Here is a 22,124-nt window from a genome sequence, read left to right as displayed (position 1 = left end):
GTAAATTTGTCAGGTTTCTCTGTTAATACGCTGATGTCTGTGGTTTTGTCTAGAAGCTTCTATATCAGCACTATGTCGTGACTTGCAAAAGTCGGCATCAGTACGTAACACACACACAGACACACACATACACACACAGTCCAGTAGATGGTTGGTGTGAGCGCACTGCAGTAGGTTCCCCTCCCTCCCTCTGCTTACTGCACCACTGTAATGGAGTATCGATCGCTGGCTTCTTTTGCCGCAGTATAATTTAAAGCCAGAGAGGGAGCCTTTTCTCCAAGGTCATCACTATGGCAACCTAAAAAAATTAAATTGTCAGCAGGCAGGGGGAAGAGGGCAGAGAGGTCAATGAGGTCAAAGGAGTCAGGCAGGAGAGACAGAAAAGAGGGAGTGAGAAAGAAAAATGAGCACCAGGATGCAGAAGGCTTGTAACTCAATGCTTATTGATGGAAGGCCTTGCAGGATTACAAAGGCTTTTATTCTCCTTCAACTCATCCTGGCAAATTATGAGCAGTGACATCAAACACAGCACACAGTATTTTACAGGCAGAGGACTTTATTGCACTTTCCTTTTGATCAAAATACAACACCAAGATAAAAGACAAGTTCTGAAAAGAAATAAAAAAAGATACTTTAAAATATTGTGTGATAAAAAAATGGCAATTGAAAGACTGCAAAGAACTGGAATAAAAGCACTTGGGCAACATGAATTTGATGAAGCTCTGTGATACTGCATATCATACACACTCTATTTTCAACATCAATAAACAACACCATGATGATAATGTTGACAGGCATCCTGGAAAGCTTTTTTCCCATACACAAAAACTGGTTTACTTTTTTTTTTTTTTTTTTGGCATATTTTCACAAAAACCCTCAAAAACTGTAAAACACTCCTGAATAATATTCTATTCCTTTCTTCATAAAGTAGAGCTTAAGGAAGTACCATTCAAAAAAAAAAACAAAAACACATGGCCTTGTTTTTTTCCCTGTGATATGTTACAACTTCGATTTGTGCCATGATTTCTATTTGTTTATTTTTAATGCATGATTCACATGCAGTCCTGCCATATGTAACAGATGGAGCTGAGTATCTGCTGCATACCCAGAAAGGTGTGTGTGTTCTACTGTGCTTAATCTGTCAGCGAGTCAACGTCAGTCCGCATTTAAAAACACGTGTTTCATCTATTTGCTGGACATCATTTCTCCGAAGCTAAAGAATCAGATCCGTAACTGAAACAAAAATGCACCGATTCCTGAATAACAGTCTATCTATAGATCAGTGATTGATTAAATATTTAGTTCATTTGTCACAACCAATTAGAAAGCAGTAACAATGTGCAGCAAGACGTTGGGATAAATAAAGAGCTCAATATTCAAAGAGCTGATGAGTTAGACAGGCTCCATCAGGAGCTCCTCCATGTCTGATTGCTCCAGTTCACGGAAGGCAGCATGGGAGCCAATCACAGCCAGCGTAGCTCCTGAGTGGAACAGGACACAACACAACTAATCAGGGAACATGTACACTGGAGTTCAATTCAAATTGTTTAACTTTTCTTGTATTGTAATCATCAATACAAGGCAGCATTCCAATACCTGTATCTCACATAGCAGGGAGTGAGAAAAGATACTCACCCAGTACCCAGAAAACAGCTGCTCCAGCACCTGCAAGCCAGAACACAGGTAAAGACACTGCTCCAGCCAGTCCCAACTGGTGACCGTGAGTCAACTCCCGCCCTGACGGAAAGGACAGCACACTGTGACATATTCGCAGACCTCACAGCAGGTTGTCATTTACTTCAAACAATTACTACTCAAAGTCAAAAACTGAGGTAGAAAAAAAAGCCCATACAAACATTTTCAGGCACAGATACACTAATACACACACACATTCACACACATTCTTACCAAAAACAACCAGCTTGGACTCCAGTGACTTCAGGTGAATGATGTAAAAGGCCCCAGCAAAAACAGCCAAAGCGATCAGCAGCATGGGGGAGCTGATACTGTGAGAAACACAAAGAAGAAGCCACTGTTGAAATCAAGAGTATTCAACTAAAAATATGAAAAGTCCCAGTTACATAAAATTCTTAGCTTTTAGAAGGTCAGGATAAGCAACCAACATGACTGAATGGTAACAACAGTCACCAATGCTTAACCATTAGTGATTAGGTTATGGCTAAAAATGAGACATTTCAAAGTGGCTACATTTTGTTTTATAGCGATGCTTCATGTCCAGTTGTCTTAAAACATTGTGTTTTCATCATCAACTTTTTTCACCCCCAAACAACCCATGGCATCAGTTAACATGTTAATCATAAAATAAATCATAATATTAAATTGAAAAATCTATGAAGGCCTGTGAAAACTCTTTCCTTTCAGAGTTAATGTCTCTAGTCCTGCAGCTAACTTCAGCTAAATAATTTACATAAATGCATGTGATAGGGAAAGCTGGATAATCTGTTACAAAAGCCACAATGGTTCAAGTTTAGAAAACTACAGAACTATGATCGGTCGTTTTCATGTTTTTTCTTTCACTCTGCTAAAATCCTTTGCTGGGCTTGCAATCAGACCGCAAACGACCATTAGTCTAAATTCTTCAATAAAACAGGCAATTTCTGTCAGCAGTCACAGTTTCTAATGGAGTTGGGCAGTACTGGATTTATTGTATGCCATTCCTGAGTCCACACTCAAGCATGCAGTATTAGACTTCTGGACTCAGACTGGTGAAATATACAGTACTGCTGATATAATAGTATAATAGTACTCCTTTTAGCCACAAAAAACATAATTCAAAATTATTATACAAGATATTTAGAATCATTTTCTTCTACAAAAAAAGCAATCATTAATTCATAGATGAGGTCAGAAAAAAGGAGATTAAATTCCAGATCCTGCTATAGATTAAGGCTTAGTGGTAAGTAATCTTACACGGTCAAGAAAAATATCACTGTGTAGAGTACAGAGAATGTAAATGTACCCTCGATAAGTACAACAGTGACCCTTATGGTCCAATTACAGACCTTAAAGTAGTTTTACATTTACACTATATTCACTTTCCCAGGTGAATGATACATACTAATGGTATAAAAAAAGGTTCCCCAGTGATAACAATTTAGAAAGATATAGCATAGTATCTAGAGAATCACTAAACTTAGCCAAGAATTGCCTACTTTTACAGGACGAAGTCATCTGACTGACATTATTGGTGACCATCAACAGACTTTTTCTTACATATCTCGTTTACTTGTCACTAATTGGTTCTAATAACTTCTTACTGTAAATGTTTTTCAACCCAGTGAATATAGAGTGCTGTGAAAAGCTAAAACTTTGGAACCGTTGAAAAAAAAGCAGTTCGGACCGTGTATACACAGTTGTGCAGCCAATCAGATGGCAACCCTTAAGATCCTGAAGCTTGTGATCAGATGCTCAGTGGCATGTGGGCAGAGCATCTGAGACTGAGACCACTCCTTCACTGACTTCACTTTAATCTGCACAGACTTCTACACTCTGGCTATAATTCCATTAAATACATTTAGCCATTTTAATAAAGTAATTTATTCCACTTACAGTATATATCATTTCAAATTAAGTTACTTGTGGGAAATACCAGAGAAAAGCCTGAGTAAATGTCCATGCACAGGCTTCAACAGTTTGAATTACTAATGCAAGCGCTTCTTCTCACTTCACTCAGTGAGGTACATTCTGCAAATTAATCTCTTACATGCAGTAGAGGATGAGCCCCAGGAAGATGAAGGTGTAGTTGCTGTGGAATGTGTCCAGGTTCCGCACAACACGCTGGCACAGATCGCCGAAGTTCTTTGGTTTGGAAAACTTGCGCTGATCCACAAAGCTGGCCCAGGGCCTGATAGATTTCCGTCGACGGTCCAGCCAGTCCTTCGCCACATTCCCAGAAAAGCCTTTAGGAAAGAGTCTGAGAACACAAGGAGCGAGGGACAGAGGGTGAGGATAATCCTGTCACATTCCTGCTCATAGAAAATATAATGTGATTCATAAACCAGATGTAAAAATAGGCATTGTCATACTGTGAAGAATGTTTTGCTCAGCAACACAGCCATACCGCAAAACAATTATTGATTCTTTAACAGATTACCAGCTGCAAGGTTAACGTTAATGTGTACTCATACTAATACATTAATACATTATCGTCTCTACAGTAACAACTAACACAGGGACTTGTAGAAGAAATGCGGACAACAGACTTTGTGCTTTCTGGGTAAAATGACAAGCTGCATGGATAAAATATACAATGTCTTTTTTTTAAAAAAAAAATAATAAAAGCAATTGTAATTGTTGGCAAACAAATAAAACACCTCAGGACATGTTGTTATTTGAAAATAATTAACTCTGCTTTGCATTGGCCCGTATCACACCACTGGGTGTTTGATTATTTTCCTAGAGCAGCATGCTCGATCATGTTTTATTCCTCAAGTAATAAATGTAACTACTCACCGGCTGATCATTCGTGCTGCAGGAAGCTCCTCCACCTCACTGCTGAAAGGGTCACCCGCCTTCGCCTCCATTTCTACACACCTACTTAATCACACAAACGAGCAGGTACAGAGTGTGACATATGACGTGCACAGTGACGTTGAATTTAACAGTTTTAACAAAACAATCTGTGGCCTGTTGATGTGGATGAGTGAGTCCTTCAGTCTCACACTGCATACTTTTGAATGGGTGTGAGACTTTTATTCTATTTTTGTCACAGTTTAGGGCTGGAGGCCCACTGGGTATATAATGGCTATATAATATAATACCCAAAATTATAAAGGTGTATAACGCCATTATGTCCATAACACATTTACTGTATATAGGGAATAGGGAGCTGTTTGATATTCAGTCTGTGTTACAGAAGTCCAAAATGAGCTGGTTAACTGTGGAAAATCTTCATCAGTCAACGCTCAACCAAGGAAGACAGAATGTATCTAGCCTTGCCAGGTTTTACTTAAGATACACAAGAGAATAGTTACCTAATAAAAAAAAAAAAATAAATAAAAAAAAAGCACTTCTGTACCTATGGAATGGAAGAAAACTTTACAGTTTATCCAGTAAACTAAGACCAGTTACTGTATAATGTTTATCTATAACAAAGACAGCTGCTGTGTAACTACAAAGTTAAATCACAATGCACAAACTATTCATCGTGTGATGAATAAACGGTAAATAACACGACTTGTAAGAATGAATTTTCTATAACAATAATGATATTTGTTAAAGACACGGCTTCTTACTGCGGATGTCTGCGATGTTTTCGTTGTGCCGATGAGAGGCGGATGTGCTGATGTGGAACGGCTTCAGTTTCTTCTCTTCCTGTACAGTGAGGTTTCTGCGCCCTGTCCGCCAGCGCCCTCTAGCGGTGTTACACTAATGCACACCGTGCGGACAGTCAATATTTGTGCTTCTGCACATGTTCATTGCACTTGTTAGCTGATTATAAAGAAACTAGCTACCGAGTGCAAGTATTATATAAGTCTGTTTTGTTTTAAACGAGCGAAAAATATTAGATATGACCGAGCATGATTTACTTTCCCTTACCAACATGGCGGATTTGTTGGACGTGACGCTTAGAGCGGAAGGCGCATGTGTGTGTGTGTGTGTGTGTGTGTGTGTGTGTGTGTGAGAGAGTGTGAGAGAGCACATGATTGGTCAGTGTGTGTTGTTCTTCAGCCCGGTCACCGCCCACTGCTGTAAAGTGATGTTTCGAGAAATTTGACCGCGGTCATCCTTTTACTTTGTTCCAAGTAAGTGGTGAATTATGGCTAAATATTTCAAACACGAGTCGTAGATTGAGGTGGTTTTGTATGTAAAAGTAAAAACATCTAAACAACTTTAATTTGTTCGTTCTGAAAGCTTAACTAAGAGCGATACAGCAACATGACGTCACTGGAATATCAGCTGTTTGTGAGCTAGTCAGATCAACTAGCCTAGCATAGCGACTAAACAATAATAATAATAATATTATTCCTGTAAGATCAACTAGCCTAGCATAGCGACTAAACAATAATAATAATAATATTATTCCTGTGAGATCAACTAGCCTAGCATAGCGACTAAACAATAATAATAATAATAATATTCCTGTGAGATAAACTAGCCTAGCATAGCGACTAAACAATAATAATAATAATAATATTCCTGTGAGATAAACTAGCCTAGCATAGCGACTAAACAATAATAATAATAATATTATTCCTGTGAGATAAACTAGCCTAGCATAGCGACTAAACAATAATAATAATAATATTATTCCTGTGAGATAAACTAGCCTAGCATAGCGACTAAACAATAATAATAATAATATTATTCCTGTGAGATAAACTAGCCTAGCATAGCGACTAAACAATAATAATAATAATATTATTCCTGTGAGATAAACTAGCCTAGCATAGCGACTAAACAATAATAATAATAATATTATTCCTGTGAGATAAACTAGCCTAGCATAGCGACTAAACAATAATAATATTCCTGTGAGATAAACTAGCCTAGCATAGCGACTAAACAATAATAATATTATTCCTGTAAGATAAACTAGCCTAGCATAGCGACTATACAATAACAATAATAATATTATCCCTGTAAGATAAACTAGCCTAGCATAGCGACTAAACAATAATAATAATAATAATATTCCTGTGAGATAAACTAGCCTAGCATAGCGACTAAACAATAATAATATTCCTGTGAGATAAACTAGCCTAGCATAGCGACTAAACAATAATAATATTATTCCTGTAAGATAAACTAGCCTAGCATAGCGACTATACAATAACAATAATAATATTATCCCTGTAAGATAAACTAGACTAGCATAGCGACTAAACAATAATAATAATAATATTCCTGTGAGATAAACTAGCCTAGCATAGCGACTAAACAATAATAATATTCCTGTGAGATAAACTAGCCTAGCATAGCGACTAAACAATAATAATAATAATAATATTCCTGTGAGATAAACTAGCCTAGCATAGCGACTAAACAATAATAATATTATTCCTGTAAGATAAACTAGCCTAGCATAGCGACTATACAATAACAATAATAATATTATCCCTGTAAGATAAACTAGACTAGCATAGCGACTAAACAATAATAATAATAATAATATTCCTGTGAGATAAACTAGACTAGCATAGCGACTAAACAATAATAATAATAATATTATTCCTGTGAGATAAACTAGCCTAGCATAGCGACTGATTAGCTAAGCACCTAGCAAACACTTCCTGCTTTTTGTCAATATAAAATTCTGAAATACAAATTTGACTCCTTTTTGTAGTCCCATAGAGCTTCATAACCCGGTATTTACATCACTTGTCATTTTTTTTTTTTAGACTTTTTTTTTTTTTTTTAAACATTTTGGAAACGACATGTAACCTGGACACGCGATACCATGGTGTAATATTTCGCATTGTCAGTGCGCTAGGGCGTGTTTTTTTTTTTTTTTTTGGGGCCTATTTTTTATAATCAAAATGTTTTTGGAATTAATTTGTACACTACTATTATTTTGCTGCTATTTATGCAGCATTCGAGCTAGATGTTAGCTCCCCTGTGACTATTACTTGACTATACTTAATGTTTGAACAGCCAGACTGCTGATAATCTTATCAACAGAACCTATATTTTAATAACCAGAATCCACATTTGTGACACTTTGCTGTTGCAGAACCGACTTGACAGCAGTTAACCATGGCAGCATGCTCGAGATATTCTCTGTACTGGGAGGAGACTGACTGCTTGAGCTACTATGACATGCTGTCTCTTCATGAAGTCTTTGAAATTGTGGGTTCCCAGCTGACAGAGACTGACGTCGAAGTCCTGTCATTCCTTCTTGACGAAGTCTATCCTGCCAGACACCCTCTTGATCCAGAAAGCTGGACTGAAGAGGTTTCGCCAGACTCTGATTCACCTGTAAATTCTCCTTGCCCGCGTCTTTTGGAGGCTTGGCGCAGGATCCGCCATACGGGAGAGCCAGGTCCCTTTGCTGCCCGTTGCAGCCCTAAGAGCGGTGTTGCACTGTTGCTGGAACTGGAGAGACGTGGCTTCTTGAATGAAGCAAATCTGGAGCCTCTGTTGCAGCTACTTCGAATTCTTACACGGCACGACCTCTTAGCATTTGTCTCCAGTAAGAAGAGAAGAACAGGTGAGCAATGGACCAACCAATTCAGTGCAAAGCAGCTGTGCTTTTAATGAAGCTTTTTTCCCCTCACACATGACTAGGAAAATTATAAAAGGAATAATCCACCCTGAACATTTTGCATATCAATATGCATAATAATATTCATAATCAATATGTGATCTTCATTGGTCTGTAAGATTTATTTTATGATTAAATTCTGGGTTAATTTTTGCAGTTACTTTCATCGACATGTTTTCTGTTTTCACTTTGACAAATGGTTTCCTACATTACGCACAGTGCTGTTTGACTACACGTTAAGCGATCCTTCCAGTCCGTCCAGCTCTGCTCAAACACAAAGTGTTCCAAAGCTTCAACTGTCATACTAATACCACCGTCAGTGCCTTTCAGCGTGTCATCTTGTAACTCAATGCCTGCACTGCATTCTGGGACTCTGAGTCCAGCGTTTGCCGTCACCGCTACTTCTTTGTTGGATTTCTCGTTAATATGACATTAAAAACTTTAAAAATGGTGAGTGAGAAAAGAAGCTCTTTTGTTTTAAGAGCTAATTTCAAATCCTGACCATTATCCCTTAAGTTTGAGATCACTGAAATGAATTTTAGCCATCCGTAATTGGCTAAAAGTGTTGCTCTGTGATATCAGTGGCAAGCTTGTCATAGAAATAATGAAAATACAGCACCAAACAATGAATTAGCACTAGAATCACTAGGCACATGACAAATATTTCAATATAAACACAGTTAATGTGTTTCAGGGTGGAGTTTTCCTTTAATATCAAGGGACATCATTTATGTCATTTGTTGACCTTTAAAGCAAAATTCATTCTTACGCTCTTGCATTTTTCCCCATCAGTGTCACCAGAGAGAGAACCTGTAAGCTATGTGGAAAGCAGAGAACACGCACACACAAGCTCACAGTCAGAGCTGGCAAACACACACGAGTCTCAGTGGAGGGCAGGTAAGTTGAGATGATTTTTATTTTGATCACAAATTCACAAACTTGCCACTTCAGGTCGGTGAAATCCCCCAAGGGTCTGCTTGTCCTGGTTGCCTGGGCTTGTGATTTGTCCACACCTGTGAGGTATGCGTGAAATGGTCATGAGGTGTGTGTGTATCTGATGATTAGGTGTTGGCTCAGCTGTCAGAGCATCTGCACCAGCACGAAGGAGAAGGGGAAGAGGGCGAGGCCGGACAAGAAAGGCCAGGGATACGTCAGAAAGCATAACTCAGCCTGCACCTAACAAAGTGACCTGCGGTAAGACCACTTTACCTTCATCTCTCGCTTTCTCACTCTTTCTTTCTTTCCGTCTGTCTTTTAAACATTCCTTTTAAACTTTTCTGTTTGTGCCCATACTCATCTCTTTGTCATTCTCCACAGTTCAGATTTAATCAGCCTTTCATTATGGCCCATTTCTGTCCTGTGTGTGTAAACAAAAACTAAACAACATTTACAAATGTCCCTATTTCCCTCTTAGACTTCCTTGTGATCAGCAATCTTCTTTAGTGTTTGTGTGAACTGTCATCAGCCAATGATCTCTCAAACAATTAGCAAAATAAAAGGGCTCCTTCACTTCTGTGGCAGGTTTTAATATATACAGCTGACCAGTCTCTTAGCAGACCTAAAAAATGCAATTCATGTGCTTGTCAATAGCGTCACATTTTTAAAATGTTTTAGTCTGATCAAACATTGCTATTTGTATTTCATATTTGTTACTATTAATCTAGCCTGTTGGTGTCTAGCCCCATGGTGTTCTTTTATTCATTTACCTCATTAAACTGATTGCTGCTCATCTTTAACTTTGCTTTAGATCAAACTGCCCTCACACAGACACCAACTCCTTTACCTACATGTGTTAAAGTGATTAGGTTGTAGATAATCTGCTCTTTTAGGATTTGTCTCTGAATCGATACAAAACCCATTCAGCAGACTCTGATCATTCTGATCCTTCACTGTTTTGGTTTGAATTATTTGTTTGAATTAATCTTTCATCTAATTGCAGTGAAAATACAGTGTTTTGTGCAAAATACACTTAGCAAGCAAGCTCCTCCGTCCTTAAGAGGCACACCAGGCTGTCAGAGATGGGGGTGGCCATTTTGGGCCGTTATGATGCAGGATGATTCAGTGTCTGAATCAGACAGACACACTGCATTGCTCATCACACCGAGACTGCTGACTCTGCCAGTGTTCAGATTAGCACATTTAAGTGCCTGTCCATTTATTAATAACGACCTGCTTTGTAAGTGATCTGTAAATCTTTAACAAACCAAAAAGGTTGGGAAACTATTTATTAAAATTGTTAAAACAGGAGAGTCTGGGTGTGTATTGCTGCAACAATGTCAAGTGAACGTATATTAGTAAAGAAAAAAAATAGCTAGTAGGACGCTACAAATATATGTCATAGCTGCATCTTTTGTTGAAGAAAGAAATTTTGTGTTGACTAAAACAGTAGCACTTTTCCACTGTACACTGTGGCTCAGCTTGGAAAATTAACCAGGATCCCACGTTTTGGCCTTGCGAGCTGTGCTGTTTAAAAGCAGGCTGAATAGTTCCTTCTTGCCCAGGTGTCATTTGAGCTGAGCTAGGTGCTAAAAATAGTCTAAACCATTGGTTGGTCAAACACAGTTGTCACAGAATAATTCAGATTCATATCCCTGGCTGGAATCTGGTGACACAAAAGTCTTCAGTAGTGACTTTCTCTTTTCCGGAGTCGTTTGTCTGGTGGGTTTAATAGGCAACATCATAGTTTTATACAACAGCTTAATGGTTCAGATTGATTTTAATTTAATTACCCACATTCTTTTCTTAATTAATTTCTTATTGATATTCACCCGTATTTTACATTTCTTATATTTGAAAGTAAAGCACAGTAAAAGTAAAGTTGGCCCCTTTCACTGCCACCCATATTTTAACATCAAATGAGATATGCCTGCTTTCATTGCAATCATTTAATTCTAATTTTAACTAAAAACAAATTCAAGCAGTCTGTCAGTAGTCACCCCCTGAAAACCTCAAGAGAACCTCAACCTCTTACCGTCACGGTTCGCAGTATATTGTGGGAAACGGACACCTGCATTCTGTCAGACAGTCCTAGGTTCAAGTTTGTTACCAAGCCATGCCGGGCTGTTCAGTGGAAAGTGCTATAGTCATGCTCTAATGGCTCGTAAAATGAAAACAGATGTGCATAACTTAAAAAGTCACAGGTACAGCATCATGGAATGAGTCATTACATTACATTAATTTGCTTCTCTTTTAAAAGATTGTTGTATGGACAGCTTCTTTAACTATTTAGAAAAATAGTCATAAAAAATTACAGAAAGACCGCTGACGTGTACTTCTTCAGGGAAAACTCCAGAGTACAGAAGCTTCACTCACTGCGTTGTATAAAACAGAGGTGCCAAGCATTTTAAACCAGCCAGCTAAATGAACCTGAGTCTGAGCTAAATGATTTTTTTGGTAATAAATTGTAGTCTGTTTAACTGTTTTGTAGAAAATGTACGGTGGGGTCCAAAAGTCTGAGACCACAGTGAAAATCTTTGATTTTTTTTTTCTCACTTAAAATTGGAAATAAACAGAAGGTTTAAAAAAATTGAAATATTTAAAACAAAGAAAGTAAATGTTCAATTTCTTGAATATTTAATATTCAAGATTCTAAAGTATTTCTAGGTCCCTATGTAAATGTAAGCAAATTTGTGATATTGCCCATGTTAACTGCTCTGTACAAAAGGTCAGATCTTCCTCATGCCTGATCTCTTCTATTGAAGCATGTGATCAGATCAGATTGATCTAAAAATGGATCATAAGGTTTTGCACAAACTTGTGGAGTCCATGCCAGCTCGAGTCACACTGTCATTAAAGCAAAAAAGGAGATGTACTAAATATTAAGAAACTCTGAAATTTATGTAAATATTTCAGATATTCTACTTTTCACTCAGGTTGTTGTCAGTAATATAGTTTATAATAAAATTGTTCTATTAAATTAGAAAAGAATGCAAAATAGAAACATTTTCACTAGTACTCTCAAACTTTTGGACCCCACTGTATGTTCAGTCTGTTTGTGCACTTTTTATAAAATGCTGACAAATGACTAAACAGATTTATTGGCCTGGCCCACTTGACACTGGACTAAATATAATGTGGCCCGTTGCCTAAAATGAGTTTGACACCCCTGCTCTAAAGCCTTGAGATACATCATCAAAAACACACCACATCCCCCTAAAGGCACCTTACCAAGTAATCAGTTTTGTTTGCTCAAATGAACGTGAATGTGTCAGAATGGTTGGTGATTCGTATTTTCTGCTCAAACAGCCTGAAAGGGTGATAAATGGGTAAAGGAGTGGGCAAGAAAGAGTGCCTCACCATCATTACAAATTGCTGCTATGTTTAATGCTGCTCTGCCATACCAGGTAAACAAACTACTGCATTAGTCACTGGGAAATAAAAGAAATATGTGGTGTACGATGATAAAGGTCCACTAAGTTAAAAACAAAATCAATATTTCTAATATTAGCATTGTAATAAAAAATGAGGGGCATGGTTAACTTCAAATTTTGTACATTTGTGGCGATATTTAGGGTCGCTACTATCTGAAAAGATATGGTAATTGGTTATGCAGTCAACACTATGGCTCACAGTTGGTGAACAATGTGAAACTGGTGCATTCCCCAAGTTGGATATGGGAAAATGAAATTAAAACAACTTTAAATGTGAAACAAATTGGAAATAATTACTGAGATAACCTACTGAAGTGGTAAAAGACTTGTGAAAATAAATGAAAATACATAAAGAAGATGAATTCTGAATTATGAAAGTCTCTTTTAAAATAATTTCAGCTGGAGAGCTTTAATCTACTGTTTCTAAAATTATTCATGAAAATATTTTCTTGTATTTACGTTTCGAGGTACTGAGTTATCACTACTCTTTGCTTTGTCATCGTATTACTTAGTACTATGAAATAGACCATTTCAGGGGACTACAAATACTTGGACAAATGACCATAAACAGAGCGGTTATATTTAAACTTCTCCTTTGCAATCAGCATCATAATTTGATTGTGAGTTAATATGTCCAAAAAGGTTTTGGGCTGAAACGTGTGTTTTGCATTGCACTCCTTGAAAGTTATTTAAGAGAAACCTATGAACCAGAAGAACTGTATCTGTAATAGCCAGCTGTTACAACTACATGGTGCTTAGAAAAGTAATAATCAGGTGGTTTCCTTTATGTTTATTGTAACTATTATACTTGTTTGTTATATTATGTATGATGAAATTAAGTAGCTTGTGAACTCAAAACCACTACAGGCTGAAAATCAAGACTCAAGGATCAGATCAACCAATAGGCACTTTTGTGCTCTCAGGAAGTAAATGAAATGCTTGATTTTACACACCCAGTGAATGTGATGCATATACAGTACTTAGAATAAAGCTGTAGGGTGATTTAAGTTCAACTGCCAATATTTACAAAGGGGAAAATCCATATTCAGAATCACATTACACGGGTACAAACGTTGAATGTCTGGGCGGCAATAATTATTCAGATTTTTGTAATTACCCACACACAGTTCATGTGTTTGAGTTGCCAAGCTTTGTCCTTTTCTAGCAGGTGGTATTCAGTTGTATCTAGATCTACTCCTTGTAAACAGAGCACTTGTCTTAAAACCACAAATATCAGGGGATAAAAATAGAGTTTAGACTGATACAGACATTAATTAATTCATTAATTCATTCATCTTCAGCAACTGCAAGACAAGGCCTAATACAATGATCAACTAATCAAACATATTTGCAATTAGAAGAATTCAAAGAAACTTCTAATACTAGCCAAATATAGTGTAAGGCTGATGAATATCAGGCATAGATATCACATTTATTTGCAATCACAGAAAATTTGTCTTAATTTAACTATATGGATCTTAGCCATATTAATTAGTTACAAGGCTGTGATTTACCAGCATACTAAATTATGTCCAAAAAAGGCACATTGTCTTTAATGCCATCTCCTTCAACTTCCTGCATGTGCAAGAAACAAAAAATTTGTTTGTTACCTCTCCAAGACTTGACAGATTAATTATTTCATAAAGTCATAGTTATGTATTTAATTTTGCCCTCAAATGTTTTGAGTTAAATAATTTGACAATTAAATTGTCACCCAGTAGTACTGGACTTAGTACTGGTTGATATGCAAAAAATAAATAAATAACAGTCAGATTTTCTGGGTTAAAATTGTTCATAGCTGAGACATGCCTCTGTTCTGGCCAAACCTTGCCCCATGGGTGCAAATAGCACTTAACTGTTAGAATAGAGTAAAATGGCTGTAAAAGGTAGTTTGTTATTGGTGAGGCAGGAACCAGTGGTCTCATAGTTGAAGTGTGAATGTATTACTTAGTGGACCTTTAACTAGTTATTGCATTCTACTCCATTTGTGTCTAAAGTATCACTTTCTTTCCCATGTGATATATATTTGACTAATTCATAGATGTCATTTCCAGTGTTTGTTTTAGTCTCGCTTTAGATTCCCAGACATCTTCATTCTGCATGATCACATTATCTTTTCTCTTTATGCATTCTCTCTCTCTCGCTCTCTCAACATAACATAATGCTGGGACATTATATGTAATGCACTTGCTGTGAATGAAAGCAAATGCTTTAAGGCTCTCTAGAGTATAACTCTCTACTCCTCTATATGTGAACTTGGCGAAGCTCGCTGATCCGCTGTCAGTACGTGTGCAGCTGAATGAATGAGATTCTATGGCCCTCATTCACTTTCCCTTGTTACTGCTCAAGCTTCTGCACATCGGAACCTCAAAAGAGAGCATGCATAGTATTTCAGCTCCTTGTAAATGATGGAAATACATTGCAATCAATGTGTTAGGAGTGTTAACCCAATGTTGTCTGCCACAAGCTCTTTTTTGACCCCTTTTAACCCCTTTTTTGATACTTTTTCTGTGTATATGTGGCACTTGTGTTTGTTTGTTTTTGGAATGATGAGCCTTTTTTGTTTATTTTTAGTTTTATGTAATGACCTTTTCAATTCATGAATTGTTTTATTTCATTGGTTTGTTCTCACTAAAAACAGAAAGAAAGTTCAAGTATCCCAAAAGAGTAGATTGAACATTCGCCAAAGTATTTTGAGATGAAACAAAAAAGTTTATTATTTCCTATTTAACGTAGTATTTTTGTCTTATTATCACATAAAAAGGTCCTTATTCTGGAACGGAAGAAGTTTCTCTTTCACTATTTCTGTGTGCTTTACATGATGCCTACAACGTGTTGGTTATACTCTTAAAAGAAGCTTACCATTTAAGATACAGTCCTGCTTTACCATGAATGCCCTGTGACCTTTGATCTTTTGCTCCTGAACATGCTGAACGTGCTCTTTGCTCTATTGACCCCACATTTGATTCCAGCAGGTTGACTCAGGAATGGGTAGGAAAAGCAGGAGAATGGATAGAGAAAGAGAGAGTGCACGCCACACTAAATGGCGTGCGCTGTCCTCTCTGTGCGATCATACACACTCAAGCCAAGCGTGTGCATTCTCACTCGCGCTCTCCTTCATGAGGCCTGGTCCATGTCTAAGGTAAAAAGTTTACCTTCCTCACTCGGTTAAGAGGAGGGGTGAAAGTGCTGAATGTTACCATTATAAACAGTCCACTTCCTCATACCATGATTCCCCAAAAGACCTGTGTTTATTTGTGTGCTATTAGTAGACTTTGGGGGAACAGCTAGTACAGAATTCTGGAGAAAGTTGTTGGCCACAGAACTGACTCAAGAAAGGCAGAAAATTTCTTCTTTCATTTTCATCACTGCTAAATGGGAAAGGAACCTTCATATAATAAGAAAATTGTCCTAAAACAATATCTTTTTCACAGATCTTTCACAGTTATCAGGGTTCTCCTGAATGCGTGTCATTTGAACTTATCAAAACTGAGGAAGTCAATAACAATATCAAAACTGAATCTGCCTTGAGTGGTAGCTCAACCCTGAGAAATGTCCAATTTTTCATTTTGTGAGCAGTTCTGAGGAAAATGACCCAACAGAGCTCTTGCTGAAAATCAAATTTTAAAAGAAATGTAGACGTAAATATCATTGGGGGGACTACAAATTAAATTTATTTCTACCCATATAGAATTGAACCTTGTGAAATTGCCTGCTTTGACCGCAACAGAGGAACAGCCTTTGGAAAACGTTCATCCCAAACTCTGCTTGTCTCTTTCTCTCTCCTTTGTGTCCACAGTTGAAAAACAGACTGACTCAAGTGTCAGGGACAAAACAAGTTGGCCATCCTCACATACTAAGAGCGAACTTAAAGAACGAGATAAAATAGTGAGCGGTTGGTCAGCAGCCTCCTGCTCTTGTTCTCTCTCCCTCCGTCTTGGTTTGTTGTTCATCACAAAAGAGGGATGGATATAGTGTGGAAGCTCTTCGCATGGAGCAGCTCCTCGTAAAATTGTGCCTAAAGGTTGTGTTTTGCTGGAAAATAAAATGACCTGTTTTTATTTATACTGTAAATAACAAAAAATCTGGAAATTAGACATCTAACTTTACCATCATGGATTAATGTAATTTTGCTCAAATGACCTCTTGTCTGATTCTCTGTAAACAGTACACATACAGTCCATCATTAGAGAAAAACTGTTGGTTCATGTATTTTGTACTGAATCATCTGCCTAAAAAAGTGGTGGAAGTAGAGGTGGAAGCTCGATGGAGATGTTCTTTTTTTTTTTTTTTCTTTTATTTCTTTTTTTTAACAATACAAAATAGCTCTATGTCCTTGCTGCATGACAGCATGAGAGGTGCTTTACAATGGAACAAAATGGAAAGTGCTATTTGAATGTACGCTGTCATTGGATCTCTTCTGGAGAATGTTTTTTTTTTTCTTTTTCTTTCTTTTTTTTTTTTTTTTTTTTTTTTTTTTTTTTTTTTTTTTTAAAAGCTTTTAACCAGTTTATGTTTTCAGTTTGTTCTGTGCAAACCAACAGTGAATTTAATATATATGGGGAATATTTTGAACAAGATAGATCCAGAGAAAAAATCTCATTTAGTTTGATGTTCCTCTAGTTACCTGTTTTTACACTCAATTCTAAAAGCCTACAGAGATTTGTATGCTTTTATTCCTTTCTCTTGAAGGTGTATTAATTAAGAACCAAGGAATTGCCTTTCTTTGTGCTCTTATCTTAGTTAGAATTGTCACTGGTTACTTTCCATTACAGTATTTTCTAATGTCTCATTTGATGTCTACAAGAAGTAATTGTTGCAGACAGTAATTATAAATGAACAGTGATATGCAGGGAGGTGGAGTTTACTAATGTTTACAAAGCACATTCAACCTCCTTGTAGTGATAAACTATGTCTAAAACCCTATTATTGTTCCTTCAAACATAATAAACTAGCTGTATTAGAATCATATTGAAGCAAATGCTGTTGGACAAGTATCTCAATCTCAAACATTTATAATAACTATGAAGTGCTCAGTTAAACATGTATTTTTGGAATTTCTCATAACATTCTCCTGAATTTGTTAAAAAACAAAAACAAAAAAAAAACTTTGATTCTCATGATTACACCCAATGTGTCCATGGGGTTCCTAAGATAATCTTTCAAGTCACCAAACACCAAACAGCGAGTGCGGTTGGTTGAGGGTGGAAAGGGTTGGATTTGTGTTGCAGCAATGTTCTGAAGATCGATGGGTCCACTCCTCTTCTGACATGAAATGACATGAAAGGAAATGACATCACAACGAAGCGCTGGTTCAGTATGTATCTTTCAATCGTATCTTGCCATCTTTGTGCCCTGTGCTGTTGCATGACATCAGTTCCTCCTCCTGTTCTTGAAATGACCACAAGGTAGCGCCATCCTTTACTAGTCTGTGTTACTTCTGACTACTTGGCCCCTGAAACATTTTAGTTCAAAGCAAAAAGACCAGTTCTGCTCAATGACAGTCCACCTTGAAATAAGTGAAATTTTTAGGACTGGGGAACTGTGTTTTAGTTCATTGATTACACTGAATGTCCCAGAATGAATTGTGACTCCAAAATGGGTGCGAGGTTAAAACAGGACAGTCGAAAATTCAACATAATGCAGAGGACCACTAAGAAACAATGCTGTATTCCCCAAAGTGCTGGAAATCATTTGGCATTGTGGGTTAAGTTTTCCATCAGTGAAAGTTACCAAATCCACCATGTTGAGTTCTGCTTGCTCAATTAAATTTGCCTGTCCATCTCTAAAGTGTAACTACAGTGAATGGTCTTCTGCGAGATCCATTGTTCACTCAGAATCTGCTCAGCTGAAAAGTGTTAACCCTTTTGTGACTGTCTGCTCCTAGAACTGAAGTCATTATTCTCCTTTTTTTACTTAATCTCTCAATGTATTTCTATACATTCAGCTGTAGTCTCATCTGGACCAGATGAATGTGTTAATCAATTCAGTTCAGGTTTCAGTCATCACTGTCAGGCTGTTGAGCTCAGAATCAGCTCCCTGTTGCTTACAGCCACGATGCTCCTGAGCAGAATAGTTTCACATTAAGGCCATTAATTACTCAGCCAAGAAATACTATCCTTTTGCACTCTGTATAACTTATTTTGAAAGAACATCCGAGACCTCTTAAGAGCCAAATTATTGTTTGTTGATTTGCTGAGTCTGTTTGGTAATTGACAAAAGTTTTCTTGCTTATTTCTCTACCTTTTTTGTCCCTCTCTTCTCTTGCCTATCCATCAACTCTTTTTTCACTACAACCTTTCCTTTTTTTTTTTTTTTTTTTAATTCTCATTCATTAATACCCTCTACCCATCCTGCTTGCCTGGCCTCTCTGATTTTCTTTAATACTGTCCTCTTACTGTGTCACAAACTTCTGTCTTTATCAACTCATCCATGTGTTGGCACCTGGCCTTCCCTTTCCCTATTCACCATCCCTCCCGTCCTCCTTTCGTTTCTTTTCCTCCATTCTCCTCCCTTTCTTCTTTCCTCATGGCAGACATCCGGCTGCGTGTTCGGGCTGAGTACTCGGAGCACGAGTCAGCCCTGCGTGCCAGGGTCTCCTCGGATAAGCAACAGCCTCTGGAGCGCCAGTTTGAACTTTTCAGCCGAGCCAGCCTTCTGCTGCGCGCTCGTGACCTTGGCTCCATCGTCTGTGACATCAAGTTCTCTGAGCTGCAGAACCTGGATGCATTCTGGGCTGACTACCTGAGCGGTGCGCTGCTGGAAGCACTCAAGGGCGTTTTCATCACAGACTCGCTGAAGAGAGCAGCTGGGCAAGAGGGCGTGAGGCTGCTGGTCAGCGTCGACCAGGACGACTATGAAGAGGGCAGGAAGCTACTGCTCAGCAACCAGACACACAGCACAGCAAGTGGCCCAGTGCACAGGTAAGAAAATATCCTCGCCGTCAGACAGCGGTCAAGGGCTGATTAGTGAGAAGCATGCTGGTTTCAGTTGTTCGAGTTCTTTTTCCAGGTACTCTACTGAAAGAGCCTTTAAGTGAAGAGTCAATGTGTGGTAACTTTAACTTAAAGTAACAGAAAAGGATGAATAAGATTAGGATTTAGTGCATGAAACTTACGAAACTCCTTATCAGCAGTGATTTCTGTGAATTCTATGTAGTCTGTAAAAATTTATTTCTCTTCCTAGAGATGTTTTGGCTTTTTTTTTTTTTTATGTGAAAACCTGCTAAGGATATTGACTGACCCATTTTCTTGAAGGAATGTAAAAATAATTTGTGTCACTAGGGGGCAGTAGATGACATCAGCTTTTCTCATTTGAGTCCTTTTTGGCCAGTTAACTCTCATTTTATACAGAAAGTATTTTTTAAACAATGAATTACCATTGATGTTGTTGCTGCTCTTAATCACTGTATGTAATGTTGATTATTTACATTTTTATTGTCTTAATCAACACAGTGCTGTGTTTGTCAGCCAATCAGTACCTCCTTTTTCCACTTATCTGTACCATTTGCCATCCTCTCTCTTCTCATCTGTTTCTCTTCTCTTCTATCTGTTAACATGCTTCCAAATGCTTGGCTATAATTTCACTGAATGGCTTCTCTAATGTGCACTAATTTTGTTCCTTTTAATTATGTGCACTAATTTTGTTCCTTTTAATTATGTGCACTAATTTTGTTCCTTTGTTCCCAGGCCCTGAGAGATATAAAGGCTGCCAAAAAGAAGAGTGAAGAAAAAAGAAAAGTGCTCTTGGGTTAATTTAATCACGACAGTGCAGGAAGGGCTGTGTATGGACTGACAGTATACAAAGAGAGATTCGAATTCAAGTAAGGTTGAAAGAGACACAAACACTTTATCAAACAGGTACCAAGTATGATAGATGTATGTTTGTAGGTTAATCGCAGCTTCCTGTGCTGCTGGTAATTTGTGCATTACAATATGTCTTTGGTTACTCTACAGATTGAAATGAAGGAGAGCCAGCTGAAACTGGTTTTGTATTTTATGTTAAGGGTAGCTGGGCGATAGACAAGAATTTGCCATGATTTTGCTCTAATTGTGTTGGTTAGGCATCTACATAGAAGAAGAGGATACTGAGCTTAATTAGGTAGTTTGTAACCAGAGGTATTGTTCTGAAAGTACCAAGATTGGTCCCCAAAGACGGTCACTATTAGTCACCTAATCACAAAAATATCCCTAGTACGGTGTCTGTTTTATACAAGTTGGTTTGTGTGTGTGCTCACCATAGCAGGAAGCTGAAGAAATGTAACAGTGGTATTAGCTTACCTGGTAATTATGGGTATTTATGGAACAGATGTAACCTAACATCTGCGCAATAAACACCAGCATTCCAAGACCCAGGTCCAAAATGTCTCCAAAAGAGACACTCGGAGACAAGTGACGAGTCATTTCTAGTGAAAGGGATTCTGAAAAGAACTCTTTCACTCGAACAGATGATCCAGATGAGCTGCAGTCTTCTTGACCTTAAGTCACAACCACAATGAGCCTTTATATGATTTTTTTTATTAAGAATATATGGGTTAATACATATGTTATCTTTGTATCATTTAAAGAAAATGTAAACAAAAAGTAGTCGTCATGGGTAGTGATTCGTCTATACTCTTGTTTGTCTGCTGAGTCAGTTTTTTCTTTGTCTCTTATATTTTCCTTCTGTTTTTGTTTAATGTTTTAATTTAATGAACGCATGTATAGACGTTTATATTTAAATTTCAAATTTAATTCTGAATAAAATACTACCACAAGCGCTTATTTCCATTGTATTATTTTTTTGTCTGATGTTATCAGTTGTCTGCTCAGCACTTTGTCATCTCAGGGAACCTTAACAAAAATTAAGTACAGTATATGAATATTTTAATATTAATGAGAACAAATGTCTCAGTGGAGTTTTGTGAGGTCCAGGACCAGCCACCAGCAGATGCCCTCAGTGTTCCTTTGGATCAGGCTTTATAGTCTGCTGCTGTTCTCAGTTTCCTTACAGGTGTAGAATTAAAACCAGATCCTGTGCCAATCTCAAATCTGTGCACTTCCTTTATTTCTGTGCACTCACTTATTGAACCGGAGTGTCCCACTGTTACAGCCATTCATGTACTGGAGTCCCACTGCATGTATTGCTGCACAAAAATATCCTTCAAACTCAAGTAGTCTTTGCCTGGAAAAATTAAAAAAAAAAAAAAAAAAGGTCCTCTGGGTCATGCTACATGACTTGCTTAGTTCAGTTTAGCATTACTACCGTTTCTCTTTCAGAGTCATTTCTCTGGCCACTTTACTCACTTTAGTCATAATACACTAACACCTTGACAAGGCAGTTTAGTCAATGACATTTTAAAAGTAATAATATACCATAACCAAAGCTAAAATATTATCAGCCAAAAGGTTAATCAACTAAAGTTAATCAGCCAAACATGTAGCAGCCGTACAATGCATAAAATAATGCAGATACAGGAAAGCAGCTTCAGGTATTGTTCACATCAACCATCAGAATGGGGAAAAATGTGATCTCAGTGATTTTGACTGTGG

General features: G+C 37.5%; 2 protein-coding genes across 5 annotated transcripts; one reads left to right on the top strand and one right to left on the bottom strand.

Moving 5' to 3' along the window:
* Positions 1 to 538: 538 nt before the first annotated feature.
* rabac1 (Rab acceptor 1 (prenylated)) lies at positions 539 to 5,392 on the bottom strand. Of its 2 annotated transcripts, none has more exons than XM_026940002.3 (6): positions 5,256 to 5,392; positions 4,474 to 4,554; positions 3,725 to 3,934; positions 1,909 to 2,006; positions 1,636 to 1,737; positions 539 to 1,481 (listed from the first exon to the last, which is right to left on the bottom strand). In XM_026940002.3, exons 2-6 carry the CDS (start codon positions 4,542 to 4,544, stop codon positions 1,393 to 1,395), a joined length of 570 nt encoding a protein of 189 aa, XP_026795803.1. In that variant the 5' UTR covers positions 4,545 to 4,554; positions 5,256 to 5,392; the 3' UTR covers positions 539 to 1,392. The 2 variants fall into 2 exon arrangements, with proteins under 2 accessions (XP_026795803.1, XP_026795804.1); XM_026940003.3 differs by having other exon boundaries at positions 4,474 to 4,557; positions 5,256 to 5,374.
* A 230-nt stretch (positions 5,393 to 5,622) lies between these two features.
* On the top strand, positions 5,623 to 21,356 carry dedd1 (death effector domain-containing 1). 3 transcript variants are annotated; one of them, XR_008301639.1, is made up of 6 exons: positions 5,623 to 5,765; positions 7,694 to 8,170; positions 9,017 to 9,121; positions 9,290 to 9,418; positions 10,164 to 15,736; positions 16,394 to 17,565. XR_008301639.1 is itself a non-coding variant. In XM_026939999.3 (6 exons), exons 2-6 carry the CDS (start codon positions 7,717 to 7,719, stop codon positions 20,287 to 20,289), a joined length of 1,083 nt encoding a protein of 360 aa, XP_026795800.1. In that variant the 5' UTR covers positions 5,623 to 5,765; positions 7,694 to 7,716; the 3' UTR covers positions 20,290 to 21,356. The 3 variants fall into 3 exon arrangements, 2 of the variants coding, with proteins under 2 accessions (XP_026795800.1, XP_026795802.3); XM_026939999.3 differs by lacking the exons at positions 10,164 to 15,736; positions 16,394 to 17,565 and adding exons at positions 19,130 to 19,517; positions 20,283 to 21,356; XM_026940001.3 differs by having other exon boundaries at positions 10,164 to 17,565.
* The last annotated feature ends 768 nt before the right edge of the window (positions 21,357 to 22,124 follow it).

Source organism: Pangasianodon hypophthalmus, chromosome 1, assembly GCF_027358585.1.
Source record: "Pangasianodon hypophthalmus isolate fPanHyp1 chromosome 1, fPanHyp1.pri, whole genome shotgun sequence".
Taxonomy (NCBI): domain Eukaryota; kingdom Metazoa; phylum Chordata; class Actinopteri; order Siluriformes; family Pangasiidae; genus Pangasianodon; species Pangasianodon hypophthalmus.
This window is presented reverse-complemented; position numbering and strand designations above follow the sequence as displayed.

What these genes read in the sequence shown, in the direction of transcription:
- rabac1 (XM_026940002.3), bottom strand. Translation starts at nt 4,544, where the DNA reads ATGGAGGCGAAGGCGGGTGACCCTTTCAGCAGTGAGGTGGAGGAGCTT. An exon ending in GGGCTCATCCTCTACTGCAT is followed by an intron (nt 2,007 to 3,724) that starts GTAAGAGATTAA and finishes TGTTTCTCACAG; the next exon opens with TATCAGCTCCCCCATGCTGC. An exon ending in GTCCAAGCTGGTTGTTTTTG is followed by an intron (nt 1,738 to 1,908) that starts GTAAGAATGTGT and finishes CCTTTCCGTCAG; the next exon opens with GGCGGGAGTTGACTCACGGT.
- dedd1 (XM_026939999.3), top strand. Translation starts at nt 7,717, where the DNA reads ATGGCAGCATGCTCGAGATATTCTCTGTACTGGGAGGAGACTGACTGC. An exon ending in CAGTAAGAAGAGAAGAACAG is followed by an intron (nt 8,171 to 9,016) that starts GTGAGCAATGGA and finishes TTTCCCCATCAG; the next exon opens with TGTCACCAGAGAGAGAACCT. An exon ending in CGAGTCTCAGTGGAGGGCAG is followed by an intron (nt 9,122 to 9,289) that starts GTAAGTTGAGAT and finishes TCTGATGATTAG; the next exon opens with GTGTTGGCTCAGCTGTCAGA.